At 49.4% G+C, this 19,615-nt stretch overlaps 1 protein-coding gene across 3 annotated transcripts in view; it reads right to left on the bottom strand.

Moving 5' to 3' along the window:
- Positions 1–1,047: 1,047 nt before the first annotated feature.
- Positions 1,048–19,615, bottom strand: part of OLFM1 (olfactomedin 1) — a 30,346-nt gene continuing 11,778 nt past the window's right edge. For 2 of the 3 annotated variants that reach the window (XM_032200626.1, XM_032200625.1), the window contains exons 2-6: positions 18,421–18,570; positions 13,233–13,388; positions 10,695–10,914; positions 4,897–5,003; positions 1,048–1,748 (exon numbers count right to left, since the gene is read on the bottom strand). In XM_032200626.1, the coding sequence (XP_032056517.1) occupies positions 1,074–1,748; positions 4,897–5,003; positions 10,695–10,914; positions 13,233–13,388; positions 18,421–18,570 (1,308 nt within the window). In that variant the 3' untranslated portion in view covers positions 1,048–1,073. Of the gene's footprint in view, positions 1,749–4,896; positions 5,004–10,694; positions 10,915–13,232; positions 13,389–18,420; positions 18,571–18,991; positions 19,046–19,615 lie in introns of those variants that run through there. The other variant, XM_032200627.1, reaches the window with a different exon arrangement.

Here is a 19,615-nt window from a genome sequence, read left to right as displayed (position 1 = left end):
TCCTAATATTTTTATTGTTCCTTAGATAACTGTGGATAGTACAAAGTTTTCCTCTTAAAAAAAATTAATTACCTTCACACTTCCATAAACAGAGCTTTCCATGGGAATCTGATGCCACAGAATTTCCACAGAAGCGATTTCCAACCACCATAATGCTATGTAGATATTATAACAGTAAGAGAATATTCTTGTAATTATCAACATGAAATTGGTTACCTGTGTATAAGGGTGAACACTGATCTTTTTTTCTTTTTAGAAACAAAACCATCATTTATTAATCCAAACTACATCATTGCATTTACAACATTCATTGCATAAACTGGACATACAAAGTTTTGCCACCTCTGGTAAATAACAGACATACATTATACAATATATTTGCTGAATACATAAGTTCAAACAATATGGGTACAACAACTTGTTCATAATACATACTTAAACCATCGTGTTTAATAGTTACTAAGACACAGATCCATGAGCTACTTCGGGTCTCAGCACAGTTAATCTAAGTGACAAGAACACAGTTGAGAGACAGTAGCTGCAATGGAAGGCGAATAAAACTAACCTGTGATAGGTCTTGTTCAGACAGCGAGAGCTCCTCACGGGTCAGCTTTTCTGCTTAGAAATACAAATCACACATCCATCACAGCTGACCGCGATGTCGGAAAATGTCCATGCAACCCACACACAGAAGAGAGCGAGTCTCCCAAGGATAAACTTCCAACAGTCATTGCCTTACTGCTTTAGTATGTACTATAGGTTTGCTATCGGAACAGAAACAAAACAAAACCCCAAACTTAAGTGGTTCTTCAGGTGCAGTTCCAGCTGCAAGTACATGGTTAGTCATGAGTCTATAACACAGGGCCAGACTTCTAGAAATGTAGAGGTAATGCTGATCTGTCAGGTTTATGCTGAATAATCCTCCATGACGTTGGTCTTCATTTTGGCAGCTGTTTATTTATTTACTTATTTAAAGTGTGTTTCCTCGATATTAGTATTTCTTTTTCATTCGTTTCTCCCTTTTTTCCTTTTTATTTTATTTTTTCCTAAATCAGTTTCTAAACAAGGATGGACTACAACTCATCAGACCTGATGACGTGGAAGAGGGTGACATTGTAAAGTATTTGGTGCCCGTTGTTCCAGGCATAGAGGGCCCGATCCTTGGGGTTGTAGTCCAACATGGAAATGTGCGAGTACTTGTTTTGGAACGGGATGTCGATGTACTCGTAGGTGGAGGCGTTGGTCTGGTAGGCGTAGTGCACCTTGGTGCCTCCCGAGTAGCCGTTGGTGACGTAGAGCGTGCCGCAGATGATGAAGGCCTCCCCGGCGCTGCGTTTCGGGTAGCTGGTGTTCCAGGTCTGGAGGCTCTGCAGGGTGTTGGGGTCCAGCTTGCTGATGACGATGTTGCCCGCGTTCTGGTTGGTGGCGTAGACGGCCCACAGCCCGTTCTCGTCCACCATGAGGTCAATGTCCGAGTGGCCGCCCCAGGCGTAGTGGTACATGTTGTTGTAGCCGGCATAATCCAGGCTGCGAGTCTTGAGAATGGTCTCTGTTTTCAAGTCAAACCTGATAATTATGTGGCTTTGGTATTTATTGAAATAGATAGAGCCGTTGTAGACCACTTGACCGGTGCCTGACCATGGGTGAGGGAGACGGTGAGAGGTAAAGTTGTCGGTATTCATGAAATCTGCCATGGATTTGTATTCGCGGACGAAGCGGTTGTTGTGGTAGCTGTCCATGTACCAGACCTGGTCGAGAAACAGAAAAACCTGGGGTTAGGAAAGAGCAGAGACCTGCCCGAGCCCTCCACCAGGGAGAGGTGCTTCACCTTTACATGTTTCCCTAGAAAATGTTCTGGGTGCTAAATCTGCGAGGAGGCTGGCTTCATTGAGCCACCCACTGGAAAACCACGCGCCCAAAGCCTGCCACCTGCGCCCAGAAATAAACCTCAGGCTGCCACCCCAAATCAGCCAAGAAATCAAGTGAAGAGCGAAGCTTTCCCAGAGGTAAGCTGGCATCTCCCTGGGGGCTGGCACTGTTCTTCCGGAGGGCAATCAGCATCTTTCTCTAGCTAAACCCAGCACATTACACTGATGCTGCCTCTGCTGCCTCTAAGCCCCATCACAACTGCACTCAGTAAATTATAGCAGCTGCTGTGCAGAGCTCCGCTAATTTGGCACGCAGAAGCAATGAACGTAATCGCTCATTGTCAGGGAAATGCAGGCAAAGTCCATATTGGTTTAAAAATCATACACTTCTGCATCAAAAGCTTACACCGAGGCTGCTGAAATACAAAAGACAAAGACATCAAAATCTTGCTGTCAGGAGATGGGGGAGAGATTTTAGACCATGACTTAAACACCGGTTCACTGGGGACGGTGTCTAGACTTCTTAAAAAACAAAAAGAAAAAAAAAAAAGAAAGAAAAACAAAAGCTTTCATCATTTGAAATCAATTCAGAGGCAAAGAAGAAAGAAGAAATATCCATCCAGTGAGAGACATCCTGTATGCCTTTGCTGCCTAAAGTTGAGACAGCTGCTTTCTATAAAAAACGTTTAGGAAGGTAAAGAGGTAAATGAAATAGCAGTGGGGAATGCCTTTAAGGACACAGATTTGGGTAATGTTGTAGTGCATGCTCCTTTTGCAAACACCTTGCAAAATCTGATCATACCAGAGCCTCAATACAGCCGTCTCCAGGGTCCATTAGAGCAGCAGACAAACATTTACACATGCCTGTGCGTGCATGCACATTTGGGCTGCTGTTTTTGAAAGGCCGAGTGAGGTCTGCAAAAACTTTTTAGGAAACTTCAGAGCTCCCTCAGTGCTGCCCCAGAAACACTGCAGAGGTGGAGAGTAATCCTGTGGCAAATTGCTCTGGGCTTCACACCTCTGCTGTGGGATCAAGGATGGCTGCCAGAGCACCAGGAAAAAACCACGCGCATCCCTGAGCCCACAGCAGAGAAGTGCCTGCAACCTGGGAGAGCTTCTGCTGCTGGACATGATGCTGGAGAGCACTCTTTGGTTAATGTAAAGTCTGTGTTTAACTAAAGTAGCTTGGGAAATTACAAAAAATCCTGAAAACTGATTGTATCTCAGCTAATCCCATTTCATTATTTGGCATTAAATAACTCCATGTGGCAATGCATTGTGCTCAGTTTTTGGAGAGATAAAGAGAAGACCACAAGAGCAGCCCCTGTTATCAGGCTGGTGCTGCAAGGTGGCAGGATCTGACGATGTTTTGTGCTTTGGAGAAGCAGAGATTGATCGGCAGCAGTGCCTCGTCGTGCCGACTGGCTCTGAGCAGCCTTCTCCGCACTGTCCTGCCAATACACATCAATCCCGGCGCTCAGCATCCACCTGCTGTCTCGCCGCTCCTGCGAGACTTGCAATTGTGCCTGGTTGTGTTCAATGATTTCATGACATGAACAAATGACCATGAAAACCACCAAACACCTCCTGGGGCCTGGCGAGGGAAGATGGATATGATAAAGTGCCAGCGTCTCCCCATCACTGGTTTCCCACTCCGCCAGGTAGCCAATGAAGTTCACTTGGGTGATTGTGTTTGTAATAAAATCTGCAGTAGATTTATGTATTATACACACACACACGCTTGTGAAGCTTGAGATACAGTCCAGAGAAAACTGCCTGTGTACTCTCACAACAAAACACACTGCAGAAAAAGACATGGGCAAAAAAAAAAAAAAATCCATTTTGAGATAAGACTCTCTGAAGACATGGGAAGATCTTTAGCACGTAATTAATGTACTTCAGCTGCAACCCAACTCTCCCTTTACAGATGTATAAATCATGCCTAACCCTGTTAGTGCCAAGGGAGGCAGCAGACACAGCCTGGAGGGGACAACTCTGTCCCTTCTGATGAGGAAAACAGTGTGTGATGTGGGTAAAACCTTCCCGTTCTGCTTCCAAATTGGGATTTCATGGGGTGATGCTTTGTTTAATAATTGTAAAATAAAGAGGTATTGTACTGGGAAGCCAAGCTGGCTGCTGGAAGGAACTAGCCCGACATCCCAAGTCACTGCTGCTTCATCGCTGCACACCTCCAGGCACACGGAGCCACCCCCAGTGACGGCTTCTGCAGAGCATCCCTCGTGCGCTCTTAGCTACAGAAAGCCGATCACAGGGCAAGCTCCCAAAATAGCTGCCCCGACACAGCCCTTGCCAGTGCCTTTATCTTTTGATGAAGGCTGCTTCACGCAGGAGGGAATTGCCATGCAGCCAAGGTCTGTGGTTTCTGTTTTGTTTTGCTGCCTGCAAATCCTCAGCAAACACTCGAGATATTTTCCATTCCATCAGTCATGGGAAGCCTGGATTGATTTTCAGCCAGTTATTGGCCTCCTACCTCTTTGGGATCAAAATTGAATGGTCTGAATGAAAAAAAAAAAAAAAAAAAGGAAAAAAAAGACCAAACCAAATCTCTCGCTGCAGTCAGTTAAACCCTCACAACATTGCAGGTGGAAGACAGAGGGACAGAGGACAAATGGAGTTCAACGACAGTACTGGGGACACAGGCAGCAAAAAAGCAGCAGGGATCAAGACCATGGGCCCCTCTGCTTTGCCCCAGCTCCCTCTGGGCTTCCAACTCCAGACAAGAAACCCAATATTTGATTTTCCATCCCCAGATCTGGTGACACATCCAAGACCAAGCAAACAGTGGCTTCATTGAGGTTCACCTGCTCTGGGAAGGGACCACACAGCATGGGGCTGCTCCCCCATCGTTCTCCTGCCCTTCCCCACCCTCAGCCGAGGTTGGCAGAGCCCCAAGAGGAGGATTAGGCACCACGGGGCACTACCAGGGCTTTGGTGCTGGGATTTAAGGAGTTTTCCATGGCTTTGGTGGAGGGGGAGGACCACGGGGACGGGGCCGCCGCGCTCTTACCTTATTCTCTCCCTCTGGAGCGAGCGGGTCCGTCATCCACGATCCGAATCGGGAGCCCGAGGTTTTAATTGTGATGGGGTCACTGATTCCCGTCAGCTTGCCACAAGCTGGAAAAAGAGTGCAAGGCTGGTGAGCACCATTTCCAACACCCTCTGCGGCCCGGGACTGCGCCTTCTCACGGCGGGTCTCTGCCTGCCAGGCCCCAGCTCAGGGTGCTGTGCCCTGCTGATTTGAAGCTGGTTTTTATTTAATTAGAGGTAATTAGGCTGAGAACAACTGCCGGGTGCTTTTGTTTGTTTCATGCCTCTTAATAATAAGTGTCCTTATCACACTGCCCCAAGAAAACAAGCTTTCCTGAAGCAGCCACGCTGCTCGAATGGGAAATGAGAGGAGTTAGCCAGGGTCGAGCAGCCAGGTGGAGAAATTAGCTGAACAGCTCTGCTCGTTTCTGCCGTAATAGAGTGGGTGCAGCCAAGATAAAAAGACAGACGTGTCTATTCCAGCCCTGCTGGAAACGCGCATTTGTTACGGGTTATGCAGGGGAGGAAAAAAAAAAAGTGGGAAATTCTAGGCAATATAAATCCCTTCCTTGAGAAGAGCATTTACCAGCTTCTAGCTGCCACCTTCTCTGCTCTCTGCCATGTCTGCTTGCTCAGGAGACACCCGAGACCACCAGCCCACCGTGGCCACCCCGCTAGCCCCAGAAGGGGACGCTGGGCACAGCAGAGGATGGAGGCTGTGCAGGAGCCTCTGGGACCCAGCCTCAGCATCGCTCCAATGGGGATGTGCACCCACACAGCACCCTGGGGCTCGGAATGAAGGGCCGGGTTGTGAAGCACTTCACCCCGTAGGTTTCATGCCCCTAGACTTAAGGTCAGCACATCTGCAAGTCCAGCTAAGCGCCTGGCTGCATTTTGAAGCCATAGACACCAGGTGAGGCAGCAGCACCTCTCCCCTGTGAGCCTGCTATGCTGGCAGCCCACGGCAGCTCATTTTCCTTCCACCTATCTGCCCCCTGGCACTGAACCCAGTGTCCCTTTTGGGACACCCGTGAGTGGATACCTGCAAAGCTACAGCCTCAGCATTGCAGGCAGCCCTACGCCGATGTCCTCTTTACGCTCATCTCCCCATTTTTCAGCCCAGCTGCCATTCTGGTCTCCCAAAACACCAGCATCTCGGCATATGTGCACGGCGTAATGACAGGCAAAGAGACCAAGCTGGATGCAGCAGGAGGGGCTGCAGCCGGTGCTGAAGGTTCTGTTGCTACGGGAGCAGGCATTTAAAATCCGGACACATTCCCGCAGAGCCGGACTGGTGGCAGCATCTCCTGCCAAGGTCAGCAGTGCAAGGGGACACCGGCCCCTGAAGTTCACCAGGTGTTTCTGGCTTCTCCCCTGGGATGAGGATGCTCCTGGGATGCTGAGGAAGGGGAAATGGTGAGGTGCTGGGCTGGAGAAGATGCTCCAGGTGCTGGGTCAGGATGTCCGGGGCTGGGCCAGTAGGTGGGAGCCTGCAGGGTGCTGCTGAAAGGCACGGGGAGCTGGACCAGATTGGGACAGGGTTCTGCTCGGTCACCAAGAACATGCCCCAGGAGCTCTGCACTACCCACCGGCTGCCCTTCTCCTAGCCTGGTCTCATCAGTCCCCTGGGCTCCTGGTTATGGCCACGGGACACATCCACGTACCACAGCTCCGAGCTGAGGGGCAAAGGGGCCACCTTGGCCTGGGACATAAAACAAATGAAGATTTGCCTGATCTGCACCAGTACGACACGGCCACAGGGACCATCAGCCTTGCCACAGCCTTCAGACACCAAGCAGCTAAAGAGAGCTCCCACCAGAAAGCAGAGAGCTTCCCTGGCCTCACAGGGGAATGGCAGGGGGAATTCTGCCCGGCTGATGCATTCAAAGCCTCTCAGCTCAGGAGGAAAGCAAGGTATTGACAAAGGGATGCGATGGGTTAAAATAATAACTGCTTAATGTCTGGTAAATTCCCATCGCAGAGGACCAGCCTTCCTCTAATCACAGATCTGCTCAGTGCTGCCTTCCATTATCACCGCCCTACATTGCTGTCACTTTATCTCTTTCCTTCCATTTCCCTGGAGAGAAAGGTTGTATAAAAGCTCATTGATCAAAAAAAAAAAAAAAAAAAGGAGAAAAAAAAAAAAGGAAAAAAAGCAGAAGCAGCTGATAAGGGTAAACTACTGTTGTTTGAACGTAGTGAGGCTACATCTCATACACGTTTAGCTGGAGGCACATTCACAACAGCTCTTCAGCAGTGCAAGAGGGTTGCTCTTATACAGGATGAGGTGTTTTCTGTCTTGGAGTAAATCTACGAGAGGCACTTAGACAAGAGAAAAAGTTTGAAAAGGGTCCTGGAGCCAAGTGCTTCCTGGCCCCCGGTGAGCTAGGTCCACGCAGCTCTCATGGGGTTACCAGCCCTGTGGTCCTGAGCTCGGGGCGAGGGTCCTGCTTACAGCCCTGCTGCTTCCACCGCGCTCTGCAGTGTTCTTGCAGGGCTCCCAGACCGTCTCCAATATTTCATGAAACACAAGAAAGGCAAAGGCTCTGCTCACTGCTTATTTTCCTTCTGGGACCCTTTTTGATTGCCGAAATGCTACAAGCATCTCAGCTCGCTCAGGGATGAATGAGCAGGAGGGGAGCTCGTTCTGGTGGCCGTGCCTGAGTGCACGATGCGGGGGAAGCTGGGACTGACAGATTTGGGGGCACTCACAGAGGGTCTGTTTCCACTCCACTTTCCCCAGCACTATTTGGGGCCCATGGGGGGCTGCGTGTCCCTATCCCTGGGCATCAGCATGGATCAGCCTCTCCCAGGGCGACCCTCCAGGACTCCTTCCTTCAGCCCCAGAGAGCAGCAAGGAGATGCCACCGCTGCGCACAGCCCCTTCCTCTACCCACACCAGGAATTTTCCAGCAGCAGCAGACAACTTCCAGCCAGTTACATCGAGCGCTGCCATCCTCCCAGGATGCTCACACCCCCGCTCCATCTTTTTTCCTAAGCTCCAGCCCCCCCGGTGACGTTTAGCAGCTCAGGAGCAATTTCTCCACCAACGCAGCCGCCGCACCGCCACCAGCACTGCCTCGCGCTGCCCAGCCAGGAGCCCCCCATCCCAAACACACGTGGGACAGGCTGGCAGGACCCTGCTTCTCCAAAAAGGAAGGACACGCTTGCTATTTCCCCACCTCTGCACCAGGATTGTGGGCTGGGATTCTTTGCAGGAGTTGGGGAAGGCTCGTGCCACCAGCAAACGTGAGCCTGTGGAGTGCAGACGAATTGAATTCCCCCTTGACTCGAGGAATGACAGCCTTTCCCCTGTTTGAAGGCTCCTCTCAGGAGCATTAATGGAAACGTTAAGATCCCAATATAAATAGTGATCTTTAAGAATGTAAACAGAATAACAGATTGAACGTGCCATTATTGATTTCTTTTTCCCTTCACACACATGCCAGGGTCAGGAAGTGTTTTCACTATTGATCCATCAATAATGCTTAAGAAACCCAAAATACAAAAAAGGACCTTGTCTAAAGGAAATGCTGCTGCACTGTTGAGCATCAATGCTACCTGGAGGACGGGGAGAGGCAAATGGGAAGCATGGCACATCTCCTCTGCCTCCCTTGTCCTGTGCTCCCCGGTCCTGTTTTTGGTGCTCCGAGCTGTATCCTGAGCACTAGCAGGCCAACACGCACCAGGTGAGCAGTGCTGCTAGCACATGCAGGAACAAATTTAAGCTAAAACATGCTGCTTGAGACTCCAGTGCATCCCTCGGAGCAGATAATTTGCAGCAAACAACAATCCTCAGCAAACAGGGTCTCATCGTGTGCCAGCAAAGTGTCTGTGAGGTTGTTATCTGAATTTAACTCAATTAACTACCATTTTCACTGGTTTACACTCCGGAGTGATAAACAACATTGGAAATTCAGTCTGTGCTGTTTGCTGCTAAATGACCAAATAAATCACCCTCCCAGGCGAGCAGCAAACGCTCCCGGGTGCGCCCTTGCAAGACTCAGCGCTGGTCTCTGCGAGCAGCCGGGGGGGGGGAGGCTGCAAAGCCCCAGGGCACAAAAGCTGCTCTGGGTGGCACAGGCACAGAGGGAGCAGACAGGCAAGGGGAAAAAAAAAAAAAAGAAGGGGCAAAGCCAGAATGCCTAAATAAAACCTCAAAGAAATAAATTCAAAAAAAAAAAAATCCCCAAAGTTTCTGGAAAAGGCTGCCTACAGGATCTCAGCACCCCAGCTGCCTCAGACTTAGCTGGGCTGGTGACCTGGCCGGTTGTCCCAGCTGGAAGACCTGAGCACTGGGGGACACAATGAGCCAGAACAACACAGCCCAGAGCAGAAGGGGCTAACTGTGCAAGAGCAAAACTTGGTTATTTTGAAGCCCTGAATGGTCTGGGATTTATTTCTTAAAGTCTGCCCAGGGTCTGCGGGAGGATCATCACAACGTCCCTGACTCTGGTGGAGCCAGCTTGGGCTGGGCAGCTCCATCAAAACCCACTGGAGAGGGGCTATGAGGTCTGGGAGGGATTTATTTAAAGACCTGTCCCTAGGAAGGCAATTGCACAGCCCAGATTCAAATCCCTGGTCCTGCTGCTGTTCCCCCTATCCATCATCAGCATCTTCTCGAGATGGGCTGAAGGCTACGGATGTAGCAAATGGATAGTCGGGCACCATCTCCCCCAACCAAACCCAGCCCTGCCCTCCAAAATTTCACTGGAGAGGTAGCTGATAAGGGGAAATGCAGGGAGGAGGCCGCTTGCAGGGGCTTGGAGGTGTCTAGAAACAAGCAAAAGCAATTCCAACAGCGGAGGCATGAGAGAAAGGAAACGTTACCTTGCCAAGGGTACACAGTTCTGAGAAGAGATCAGCTCTTTCTTGAAGTTACCTGAGAGTGTAATTTCATATGTGCTACCAAAATAGACTGCAGAGCAGTTAATGTGTTTAGATTACCTAAATTGCTTAACGAGAAAGTCAATAACGTAAGGAGAAATTAAATCAAGCCAACGAGCGGCAGGGAGCCCTGCAGTGGCAGGAGGCAGCACCCTCCTTCCCCCCTGCCCGGGGGCAGGATGTGGATTTTGGCTACAGCCAGGACCCCTCAGGCTTCGGGGCGGGCTTGGGCAGCCAAAGCCATCCAAAAGGCTCGGGGACATCTCCCTGGTGCTAGCACTGCTACGACCCAAGGGGTTCCCGGCTCTTTTGGGGAGGGAAGAGGTGGGGAGGGGCCCCATCCTGCACAGTCTGCACCGACCGCGAGCCCGCTACGTCATCATGCTCTTCTCGACAGTGGTTTGCAAGATGCAAAAGGAAAAAGGAAAAACTGGGTCCCCGCCTGCACGCTCGCTGCTTAAGCGGGGTGCAGAGACATTTGCTAATGTGCCAGGTCCGGGTAGCAAACGGGTTGGCCACCGATGCGTAAGCAGAACGGGTGCATGTGTTTGCTGTGCATAAGCGTTGCTTAGGAGGCCGCGTGTTGCCGCATTTCACCGCCCGCTTATGCAAACGCTGCAAAGAGTCACATGCCTACTTACGGGCCTGATCCTGAAGCACTTGCACCATGAGCAACATCAGTCGTGCAAGTAATCCTCAGCAGGACTACTCCCAGGACGGATGCTCCTTATAGCGCAGGTAGTTGCAGGATCGAGCCTGGCCGGGCGAGCTCCTCTCGCAGCCAGGCGAGGCACCGGGAGATGTCCGGTCTAGCATCTCTGTCTGCAGGCGTGACGTGTGTTTTAACATCGATGGTGTTTAGCCAGTGCCACCATGTTGTTCTGAGCCTACCTAATTTTTGCATGCATGCACGAAGCCTTTCTTCAAGATTTGACACTCTGTTCTGAAGCTCTTCGTAGTCATAGGCGCCAATCTCTTCCTGGAGTTCGTTTAGAACTGACGTCAGATTCTGGACCTCCTCTTTAAACTGCAATACCAATTTTGCATCGGCTTTGTACTCTTCCAACACTGGTATCAAAGGCCTAAGTTCCTCCATTTTCGCTTTTATTGCCTGCAAGGTTAAAATAAGCTTGGTTCAGTGCTATGCGTGCAAAAATCTGCAACACTCTGCCTTGACCTGGTTGCTTCCTACGTGAGTGCAATGTTCATATCCCCAAATTATTATCATTAAAATTATTTAAACTATTATTTTGGTCCAAATGATGTATTGGAAAGAACATATTAAACAGGCTGCAGAACACCAAAATATTTGGGAAAGGCCTTTATTTGTCATTTTTAGAATGCAACATCTTAGGGTTACATGCTTCAGATCACATACACAAAGAGTTCTTTTTTTTTTTTCTTTCCAAAAAATAAAATAAAATAATATATATGCATTGACAAGGGTTTCAAACTATTCATGAAATGCATCTACAATTGCATGCAAAGGAAGATCTCGGTTGTGTGGTTCAAGGTTCCTTAGTGAGATATGGTGCTAATTTGGAAAATAATCAAAAAAATAAATGCATGGTGCAAAATGCTCTGTGGCCCTCTTTTCATGGTTACATGGGAGTGAACTGCTTCTTCAGTCACTGCAGCATTGAAAAAACTTGCTTTTAAGTTAGCCCTGTAAGCAAGAAAATGAAATACTGTTGAGGATCTAGCTCACTAACCTGCCTTATATAGATAGCCATTCATAGACAAATACGGAACTAAAGAGAAAAAAAAACAAAACAAAACAAAACGAAAAACAACACAAGATCTCCAAACCACTCATATTTTAACGCTGGCATTAGCAGAAACAAAATGCTGTGTCTGTTACTTAAAATGATGCTTTGGCAGCAAATTATACAAAAATTATACACTGTTTTCAGGCCTGCTATGAGGAACAGAAAAATCCAAGTCATTACCACATTTATTTTGCAGCAATGAAGGCTTGTTGTTGTTTCGTTTTTGTTTTTAATTAAACGAAGGCCTTGTTTAAAGGCACAGTATGCAGCATTTTGTTAAGGATGCTTTGCTCCAGCAGCTAATGAGTAGACATAAATATGCATGCACCTACCCGTTAATGAAGCATGTCAGTGTACAGGGTATACCTGGCGCTGCTTGCACCAGCCAGAGCAGCGCAGGGGCAGGCTGTGACCTCTGCCTGCCTGGTGAAGCAGCTCTGGGGTGGACAGCATCAGAAACTGGCCCCAGCCTTGTTTCTTTGCCTCCTATTTAAGTTGAAAGGCTTTCCCTCCTGTGGCTTGCGTGTGGGGAATTTGTTTATTTCCTTAGTGGCTCGTGCTACCTTGGTGCAAGTTCCCTGGCAGGTGATGGGGAGGATTAAACTCATCCGAATGGGGAAGAGCAAAAAAAAAAAAAAAGGAACTCATGCTCCACTCAGGGAAATGGGCCTGGCATCCTGGCTGTGGAGCTCAACAGGGTCCTGGGGATGGGGAGCGGGGAAGGCAGAGTTGGTGGAAAGTTTTAAGAGCCTTCTTCCCAGCTTTTTATCACATAATCTTGGTATTTCGGCATTTATCGTATCAATTAAGAAATACCTGGTTTAAAACACCAGTCAGCTGGGCAGCAGGATGGGGATCAATGGGACGGGTCCCCAGATTTCACTAGAAATCTTCCAAATTTGTGCTTAGTTCTTAATCCAAAATATTACTGAAGTGTAACATTACAAATTGTACTGGCAGCCTCCTTTGGGCAATTTCATTTTGGTCATGTTCTTGAAAGTTGCTGCATTGGCAGCTTCATTGAAAAGGCTGATTTTTTCCTCCTAATTTGCATGACACCAGGACAAAAGGCACACCAGTGACCAGAAGGCCCAGGCTCTGCTGCCAACATCCTGATTCAAAACTGGACATTTGCACCCCTGAAGATGCTCAGTTTGCCAGCCTGATGACAGATGAATAGCCAAACATTGATTTTTTTTGGGGGGGGTGGTTGTTTGCTTGACTGATTGCCCCACTGATGCAACCTCACCAAGGAGGGCAGCAAAGGGGTGAGAGCCTGGTATGTAGAGAAACATACACAAAGCCTGTGCTCTTGGCTCTTCCCAAGGAAAACTGGAGCTGGGCAGGGGTGGGGATGGGGACAGGACGAAGTCCCAGCTCTGCCTGGCCTCATCCTGCCCAGGCTCTCCCAGCACGGAGCCCAGCCTCGTTGGGGCACCGCCAGCCTGTGGGTATGGGAACATGGGGATTCAGGCTTTTACCCTGCAGAAAAAATGCTCTGTGGCAGAGGAAGCAATCCTACAGCCTGGATCTAGCCCTGCTTTGGGCAGGAGGGTGGCTGGGTGGCCACGAGCACAGCAAAGCAGGGCTGGGGACACAGCGCGCGCCCCACAGCATCGCTAGCCACGGCTCGGTTAAGCGGATTGGAAAGCACACCTACCTTAAACTGCCTTGCCAGGTGCTGCTTGTGGCTTTCTTCCACTTGCTTGAATTTGGATTCCAGTCCCCTCATCTGGTTTTCCATCTTCTCCACGTACTGTAGGTCTCTCTGAGTCCGCCTGTCCAACACCTCTATCGACTGGGACATGTTTTGCACCTGTCAGACGAGAAGGGACTTGTCACGCACGAGGCACATATTCAGCAGCAGGGCAGCACTGCTCGCGGCCGAATGCAGATGCTGACATTTTCCCCGAGTCAACAAAGCTAAAGGGCAATCAGCAGATGCATTATTTACTGGCTAATCAACAGCATCTCCTCGTATTATGACCCCACGCTCCAAACCAGAGCAAAGTGGTTTCAGAAATGTTTATTCTGCTGTGCTGCAGAGAATAACTCAGCGATCCCGTGTGCAAATGAGGGCTGTAGCCAAGTACGAGACGCATTAGTGGTAACGGCCTCTTTCGGTCTGGAACAGCACCCGGTGCCTGGTGCAGCACAAGGAGAGCCTATTAGCTTAACAGGAGCACATCTGACTCCGAGAACCACCTCTGCTGAGATGCACGTTATCGTTTCTTTGCGTGCATAAGTGACGCTGATTGCCTAAGTGCAAACTTTCCTCCCAGCTAGTAAAACTTGGTACCTAAACAGCCCTATGGTTTAAGCAGCATCTGCCACAAGGAATCCAGCTGTGGATTTGGGGGTGCCCCGGAGCTGAGGAATAACGGGTGCATCCCTGCCCTGCGGGTGGGTGCTGTGCCGGGCACTTTCTTGCATCCCCCTGTGTGCCCATCTGGCCCTGCTGAAGGAATGATGCAAGGTTTGGCCAGGCTCCTTGTGAGAAAAAAGCTGCTTATGGCAGAGGTGTAAGGAACAGGGGAAATGATAGCCTAAATGACCTGATTTGGAAGGCTGATTGTCCCCTCACTTATTGAGAGATTTGCTTCTCATTTTTCAGGCTATGAGAGAGCAAACGAAGCTCTGACTTAGGCAAGTACCTAAGCACATATTTAGCATTAAACAATGGGTAAAATTAAAGGTCTTTGCTTTGGGAATGGTTGTGTTTGTACCATGTTTGGTACATTCTGGGGCTCAGCCCCCACGTGGTGCCACCACCACTGCCAAGGTACCCATGGAAATGCCCCGGCCCTGCCAGCATTAATGGGGATAATGCCCATGTTTAAAATGAATCAGGCATCCATGCATGGTGCTGCACGGTGCCTAGCATCAAAGGCCTCCTGGTTCAAGCCTCTTCCTCTGTGGGGATCTGAGCAAAACACAAATATGAGCCAAAACGATCTCTGTGAGATGCTTCCCAGAGCCCTCCAACTCTGTCCCTCATGGGGCAAAACACAGAAAGCTGAGATGGGGAAAGAAGGGTGTAAGGGCAGCGTTTCCTCCAGCAGCCCACACGGTGCTGCTGTGACTTACCTTAGAGGCTGGGACACCCGCGTGCATCGAGCAGCCTGCCTGCTGAAAGCAGCGCAGGTCAAATGCCAACTTTTGTGTCTGCGTCTCCAAAGTGATCAAAACGCCCATTGCTCATGCACACCGACAAGAAAACTATTACAGGGAACCATTAAAAATGTATGGGCAACTGGTATTTCAAAGGCCAGGGGCGAGGAAATGTTTTGTACGACCAGCGCAACTGCCCTGGGGCTCTAATAATCGTCCTCAGCAGAGGTGAAGGTATTTGTCAGGCTGAGACCCTCCACAGGACTGGGAGGTGCCCCTTGGAGAGAGAAGAAAGGCCTCAGACAAGCCTGACTGGTCTGCAATCCCTCCTGTTAGATATCCTTATCCCATTAATCCAGTCTATCCTCCTTTGAGTCAAGCCGTATCTACGTAGCAGAATTGTTTCAACGGGTTGGAATAGGAACGACTTGTTGGGATCATACAAAATCGATCTCATTTAGTCCACTAATGCCCAGCCCCAACTTTAGGCCAAGCAATCAGATGAGCAGAGATCATAACCCAGCCCTGCAGGTGCTGAGCAGGGGGCTCCTGGCGCTGCTCCCGGATCGTGTAGAGGCAGAACAGACTGTGCTGGGAAATGAATCAGAGCAGCTCGCGCAGGCTCCTGCTCTGAATCACCTCTGGAGGAGCCTGCCTCTCCCCTGACTGCAGAGGAAATTAGCCTCCTTGCAGGGCTCTCAACTCAGACATCTAAAATTAGCCGCCGTGCTATTTTAGGGATCTGTTTTACAAGTTCAGGCTCTCACTATTTGTTGCCTGTATTGTTTTCAACCAGGCAGGATTCTGGCCAGACTGGTAAAAACTCCATCTCCGTCATTCCTAATCTCTGACAGTAATGCGTGCTTCATCATCTGGAGATCTACTTGTTTTCCTTCATTAGCATATTAAGCCCTTGATCCAGCAAAGTACTTTGGCACATGATTAGATTTCAATGAGACTGCTCATAGCTTAAACTTAAGCGTGTACATAAGTGCTCTAATGAACTGAGACCTGAGGATATTGTCTCAGATTCCCTCTGCTTTATCCATTAGCTACTACCCTCAAATAGCAGCTAAAATGCTTTTTGCCCCCACTGGCTGAGCACGCACTCTCGACGTGAAACCTCATTTTCCATCAAGCTGATGAGAGAGGTATACCTGTGGTTGTCTTGGGGAAAAGAGCCCACTTCAGCGTATAAGACAGAAAACTGATACAGGCAAAGCTTCCAGTTCTATTCTTGTCATAAAGTCAGGATGACTTCTTTGTCATCTCGAAACATAGACCAGTCCTGATGAGCTCAGGAAGGGCAGTTCAGAGCCCATTTTGGGGGTCTGAGGTAGGATGAATGCTTAGCTTGAGCTTGGGGTAGCTGGACAAACTGATGGAGTGATAGCTTGAGACATCTTGAGGGAGATTGTTGTGATCTATGGGAAAAATTGGCAGAGAGAGGGACTCAGCCAAGGGATCACTACAAGAGAAGTCCATTTTATAAGGATTGTGGAAGGCTGAGCAGATCATTGTCCTCTCTAAATACACCTCCGAGCGAGTATCAAAGGAACAAGAAGAACTGTTTAAGCTGGAACTCAGTGCTGGCAAAGAATAAGCCTTGGCAGGAAACGAGAAGTGGTTTAACTGTCAGAGGAGGAAGTCCTCCCAGATAACAGGGCCAAAAAAAAAAAAAATCCATTTGAAGATAAAACATAATCTGTTCGTGAACAGGATTTCGGTGACGGCTGGGTTTGGACACAGCCCAGGATCTGGCCTCAGCACCTGACGCACGGAAGGCAGGAAGGGCTCCGCGCACGGCAGCCAAGGATGAGCTCAGGCACCTCGGTGTCCGAAGGCGGCCTGAACAGCCTGTGCGGCGGCGAGCAGACCTCGCTCATCACCTTAGCTCACTTGCACCTGCTGCTCCTCACACTGCTGGGGTGCCCAGGAATCACCTGCAAGCAGCACGCCCCGTGTGCCGAGGGGAGCTGGGGTCTCGGCGGCTGGGGATCTCAAACTGCCTTCAGCCCCTGATGCCCCTGTGCGGAGATTTTCACTGAGGATGCTGTAACTGCCTTGTGTACACACACACACACACACACACTGGCAGCTTTCTTCTGGCTCACGAAAGCAATGCCTTATTATTTCTGTAGGTGAGTGCCAGGTTTCCTGCTTTGAAAATCCAAACAGAATTACCTCGCTGACACATTATGCTTCTTCATCTGCTGGCGGAGAGAAATCCGGAGGTGAGAGTTTTCCCATCACAAAACTAGAGGTAAAACGTCAGATTGGGGGAAGAAGCATCCAGGTCTGAAATCCTTCCTGGGGAGCTGGGAGCTCTCCGCTGCAGTTGCGTTTCCCTAAAGGGATTTTCGTTTCAGCCTTGATCGAGATCAGATGTCTGGCACCAAGAGCCCACTCTTTATTTTGGGGGTTTGATATGGGTTAGCGTAGGAGTGAGATGCAGACAGATCCGCAGGCAGGTAGCACATCCCCAGAACGCACGCCTTCACGTACCGCTCCCCCCTCGCTTTATCCACTCGCAGCCGGAGAGCTGCCCAAGGGAAAAAATCCCCGAGCGTTTCCACCCTCCGCAGTGCACCTGCTGGTATCCCAGGGCTGCTGCGCCCTGCTCGCCTGCCCATTAGCAGAGGGCGTTGGGTCAAACCCTACTTGTTTTCTGCATGTGAGCAGTTCTGGGAACGCGAGCGGGCTCTGACTGCCACAGCAGCTGCTAGCACAATGCCTGCTGCCTCTCAGACAAATGTGCTGCCGGACCAATTGCCGGTGTTGCTTAGAGAAATAAAGGCTTGAGTGCGATTATTTTTAGAAGCCTATGACATACCGAAGAGCTGTTTAAGGGCTAAGTGTTTTCTGTCTGAGTTTATTGTCCTTATCACGTAGGAGAATCAGTTAAGTGTAGGTTTAATGCTGTTATGAGTTCCTAATACATCAACTTCCCGAGAGCATCAGGGTGGAAGTTATTTTGTCATGCACAACACACGCCAACGTAGCATTAGGGCACAAAGGATAATTACACATCCAGCACACGAGTCCACTTATATTTTAAAGAGAAGAGGACCATTTCGCATGAAGCGGCATTTCTTCAATGAAATCTATTATCTGGAAAATTTCTTGTTATCAGGAGCGTTTCCCTAATGAGATTCTTTGATCTCTTCGGACAGCAGACTATTAAAAACTAATCAAGTGGATGTCAACATTAGAAAGAAAACCACTAACTGTCATTTCTGTAATATTTGATGTTGACAGCTCGTAGTGTTCTAGTCGACCTTTTTTTTTTTTTTTTTTTTTTAATATCAGCTTGGCTAAGAGTGCACGGGCTTTGGTTTTTTAATTCTTTCTCCTCTCATCTTGTTGAGACTCATCCTTTCAAACAGCTTGTGTTAACATAATGAAAAAAAAAAAAGCAAGTTACACCCTTTTATAAAAAAAAAAAAAAAAAAAAAAGAAAACAACTGATGTGATTCAATATCGTTGCTTTGATCTCAGCAGTTTTAACCTGACCTCAGGCCATGGTCCCTTTTCCTCTGTGCCTCAGAAATATTTAGACATCTCTCCTCCTGGCTGATTATTCCCCACTGCACACCTGGGGACAGCGACAGTACGGGAGGGCTGGCCCAAGGGGGCTGTCCCTTCTGGAAACGAAGGCTCAGCCCAACTCTCTCATGTTTTTACCCCCTGTGCCATGTCAAACCAAACCACCTTGCCCAGAACGGGTCAGCCGTTACCTTTTCTAATAGTTGTCTCAGCTGCTTTGTCCTGGCATCACGCGAGCACATCGTCTGTTGAGGTGCCACCACTGTGCATATACAACGTCCCTCGCTATCCTGGGCAGAGCTGTAGACCTGCCAGCTTTCCTCTGGGTTGGTAGGCAACACCTAATTAACACAGGGAAAGATGGGTTAAGTCAAGGAAGGGAGGGGTGGGGGAGATGAACGAGGAAGAGGAGGGAGGAAGCAGCACGGACTGAAGGATACTGGGGTTGTGCAGCAAGCGGAGGGAGCTCCTCCGAGGGCCCAGCCAGCAGAATTCACTTGTAATGCAAAAATATGGATTGGGGACAAATAAAGGAAGGGTCTGAAAGGGAGAGCAAGAGCTGAAGCAGACAGGGCAATGCAAGGGGGAAGCAGGGACAGGAGGAAAGGCGTGCTGCAGAGGGGGTGGGCAGCGTGCTGTAAGGCACCGAGCGCAGCGGGGTGCCGAGCCGGTGGGAAATCCGCTGCCCGGCTGTCATTACACAGCACTCATCTTCTCCTTGACACCGGGAGAAGGATGTGCCCGAGCTAACAGGGGGCGTACGGTGTCCTGGCTGAGCGCTGAGCAGTGATCAATGAGCATCTGCAGAGCTCTCCTGGAGCCGGCGACAGGAAAATCAGCTCTTCTGAGGAAGCAGATACCGGGAGTTACGTTTCCCCCGTCCTCTGCCAGGTTCACCAGGACAGCCACTTCTCTCCAAACAATCTGTGGGTCCCAGGCAGGGAAACCCTGGTGCTGTGCCCCACAAAACACGCCTGCAGTGAAAGGATGCAGGATCGGTGCCTCCGTCAGAGCTTCCAGGACGCAGCACAGAAAGGGAGCCCAGCCCCAAACACAGCACATGCCCCAGGCCCCCCCCCGTGCCCCTTGTGCTCTCCAAAGCTCTCTGATCTTAATTTCCCTTTGATCTTGCAGCACTTTGCAAAATACATTATTTAATCACAATTCAGCCTCCGCTCACTTTGAAGGTGCCACTGTTTTGCCAACCGAAAGGGAAATGTTCTTTCTACAATTTTAATACATTACAAATAACCTTGCAAATACCCATGTGGACAGACACGCACTGAGAGGCAGCTAGCAGACAGACAAACAATTTGATTCTCTAGCAAAAGCAACCAGAAATAATAACAATAAATAAAAAAAAAAGGTCTCATCATCCCTGGTAAC

Source organism: Aythya fuligula, chromosome 19 (assembly GCF_009819795.1).
Source record: "Aythya fuligula isolate bAytFul2 chromosome 19, bAytFul2.pri, whole genome shotgun sequence".
Lineage (NCBI taxonomy): Eukaryota > Metazoa > Chordata > Aves > Anseriformes > Anatidae > Aythya > Aythya fuligula.
The sequence above is the reverse complement of the archived record's forward strand: the minus strand, read 5'-3'. Positions and strand labels throughout refer to the sequence as shown.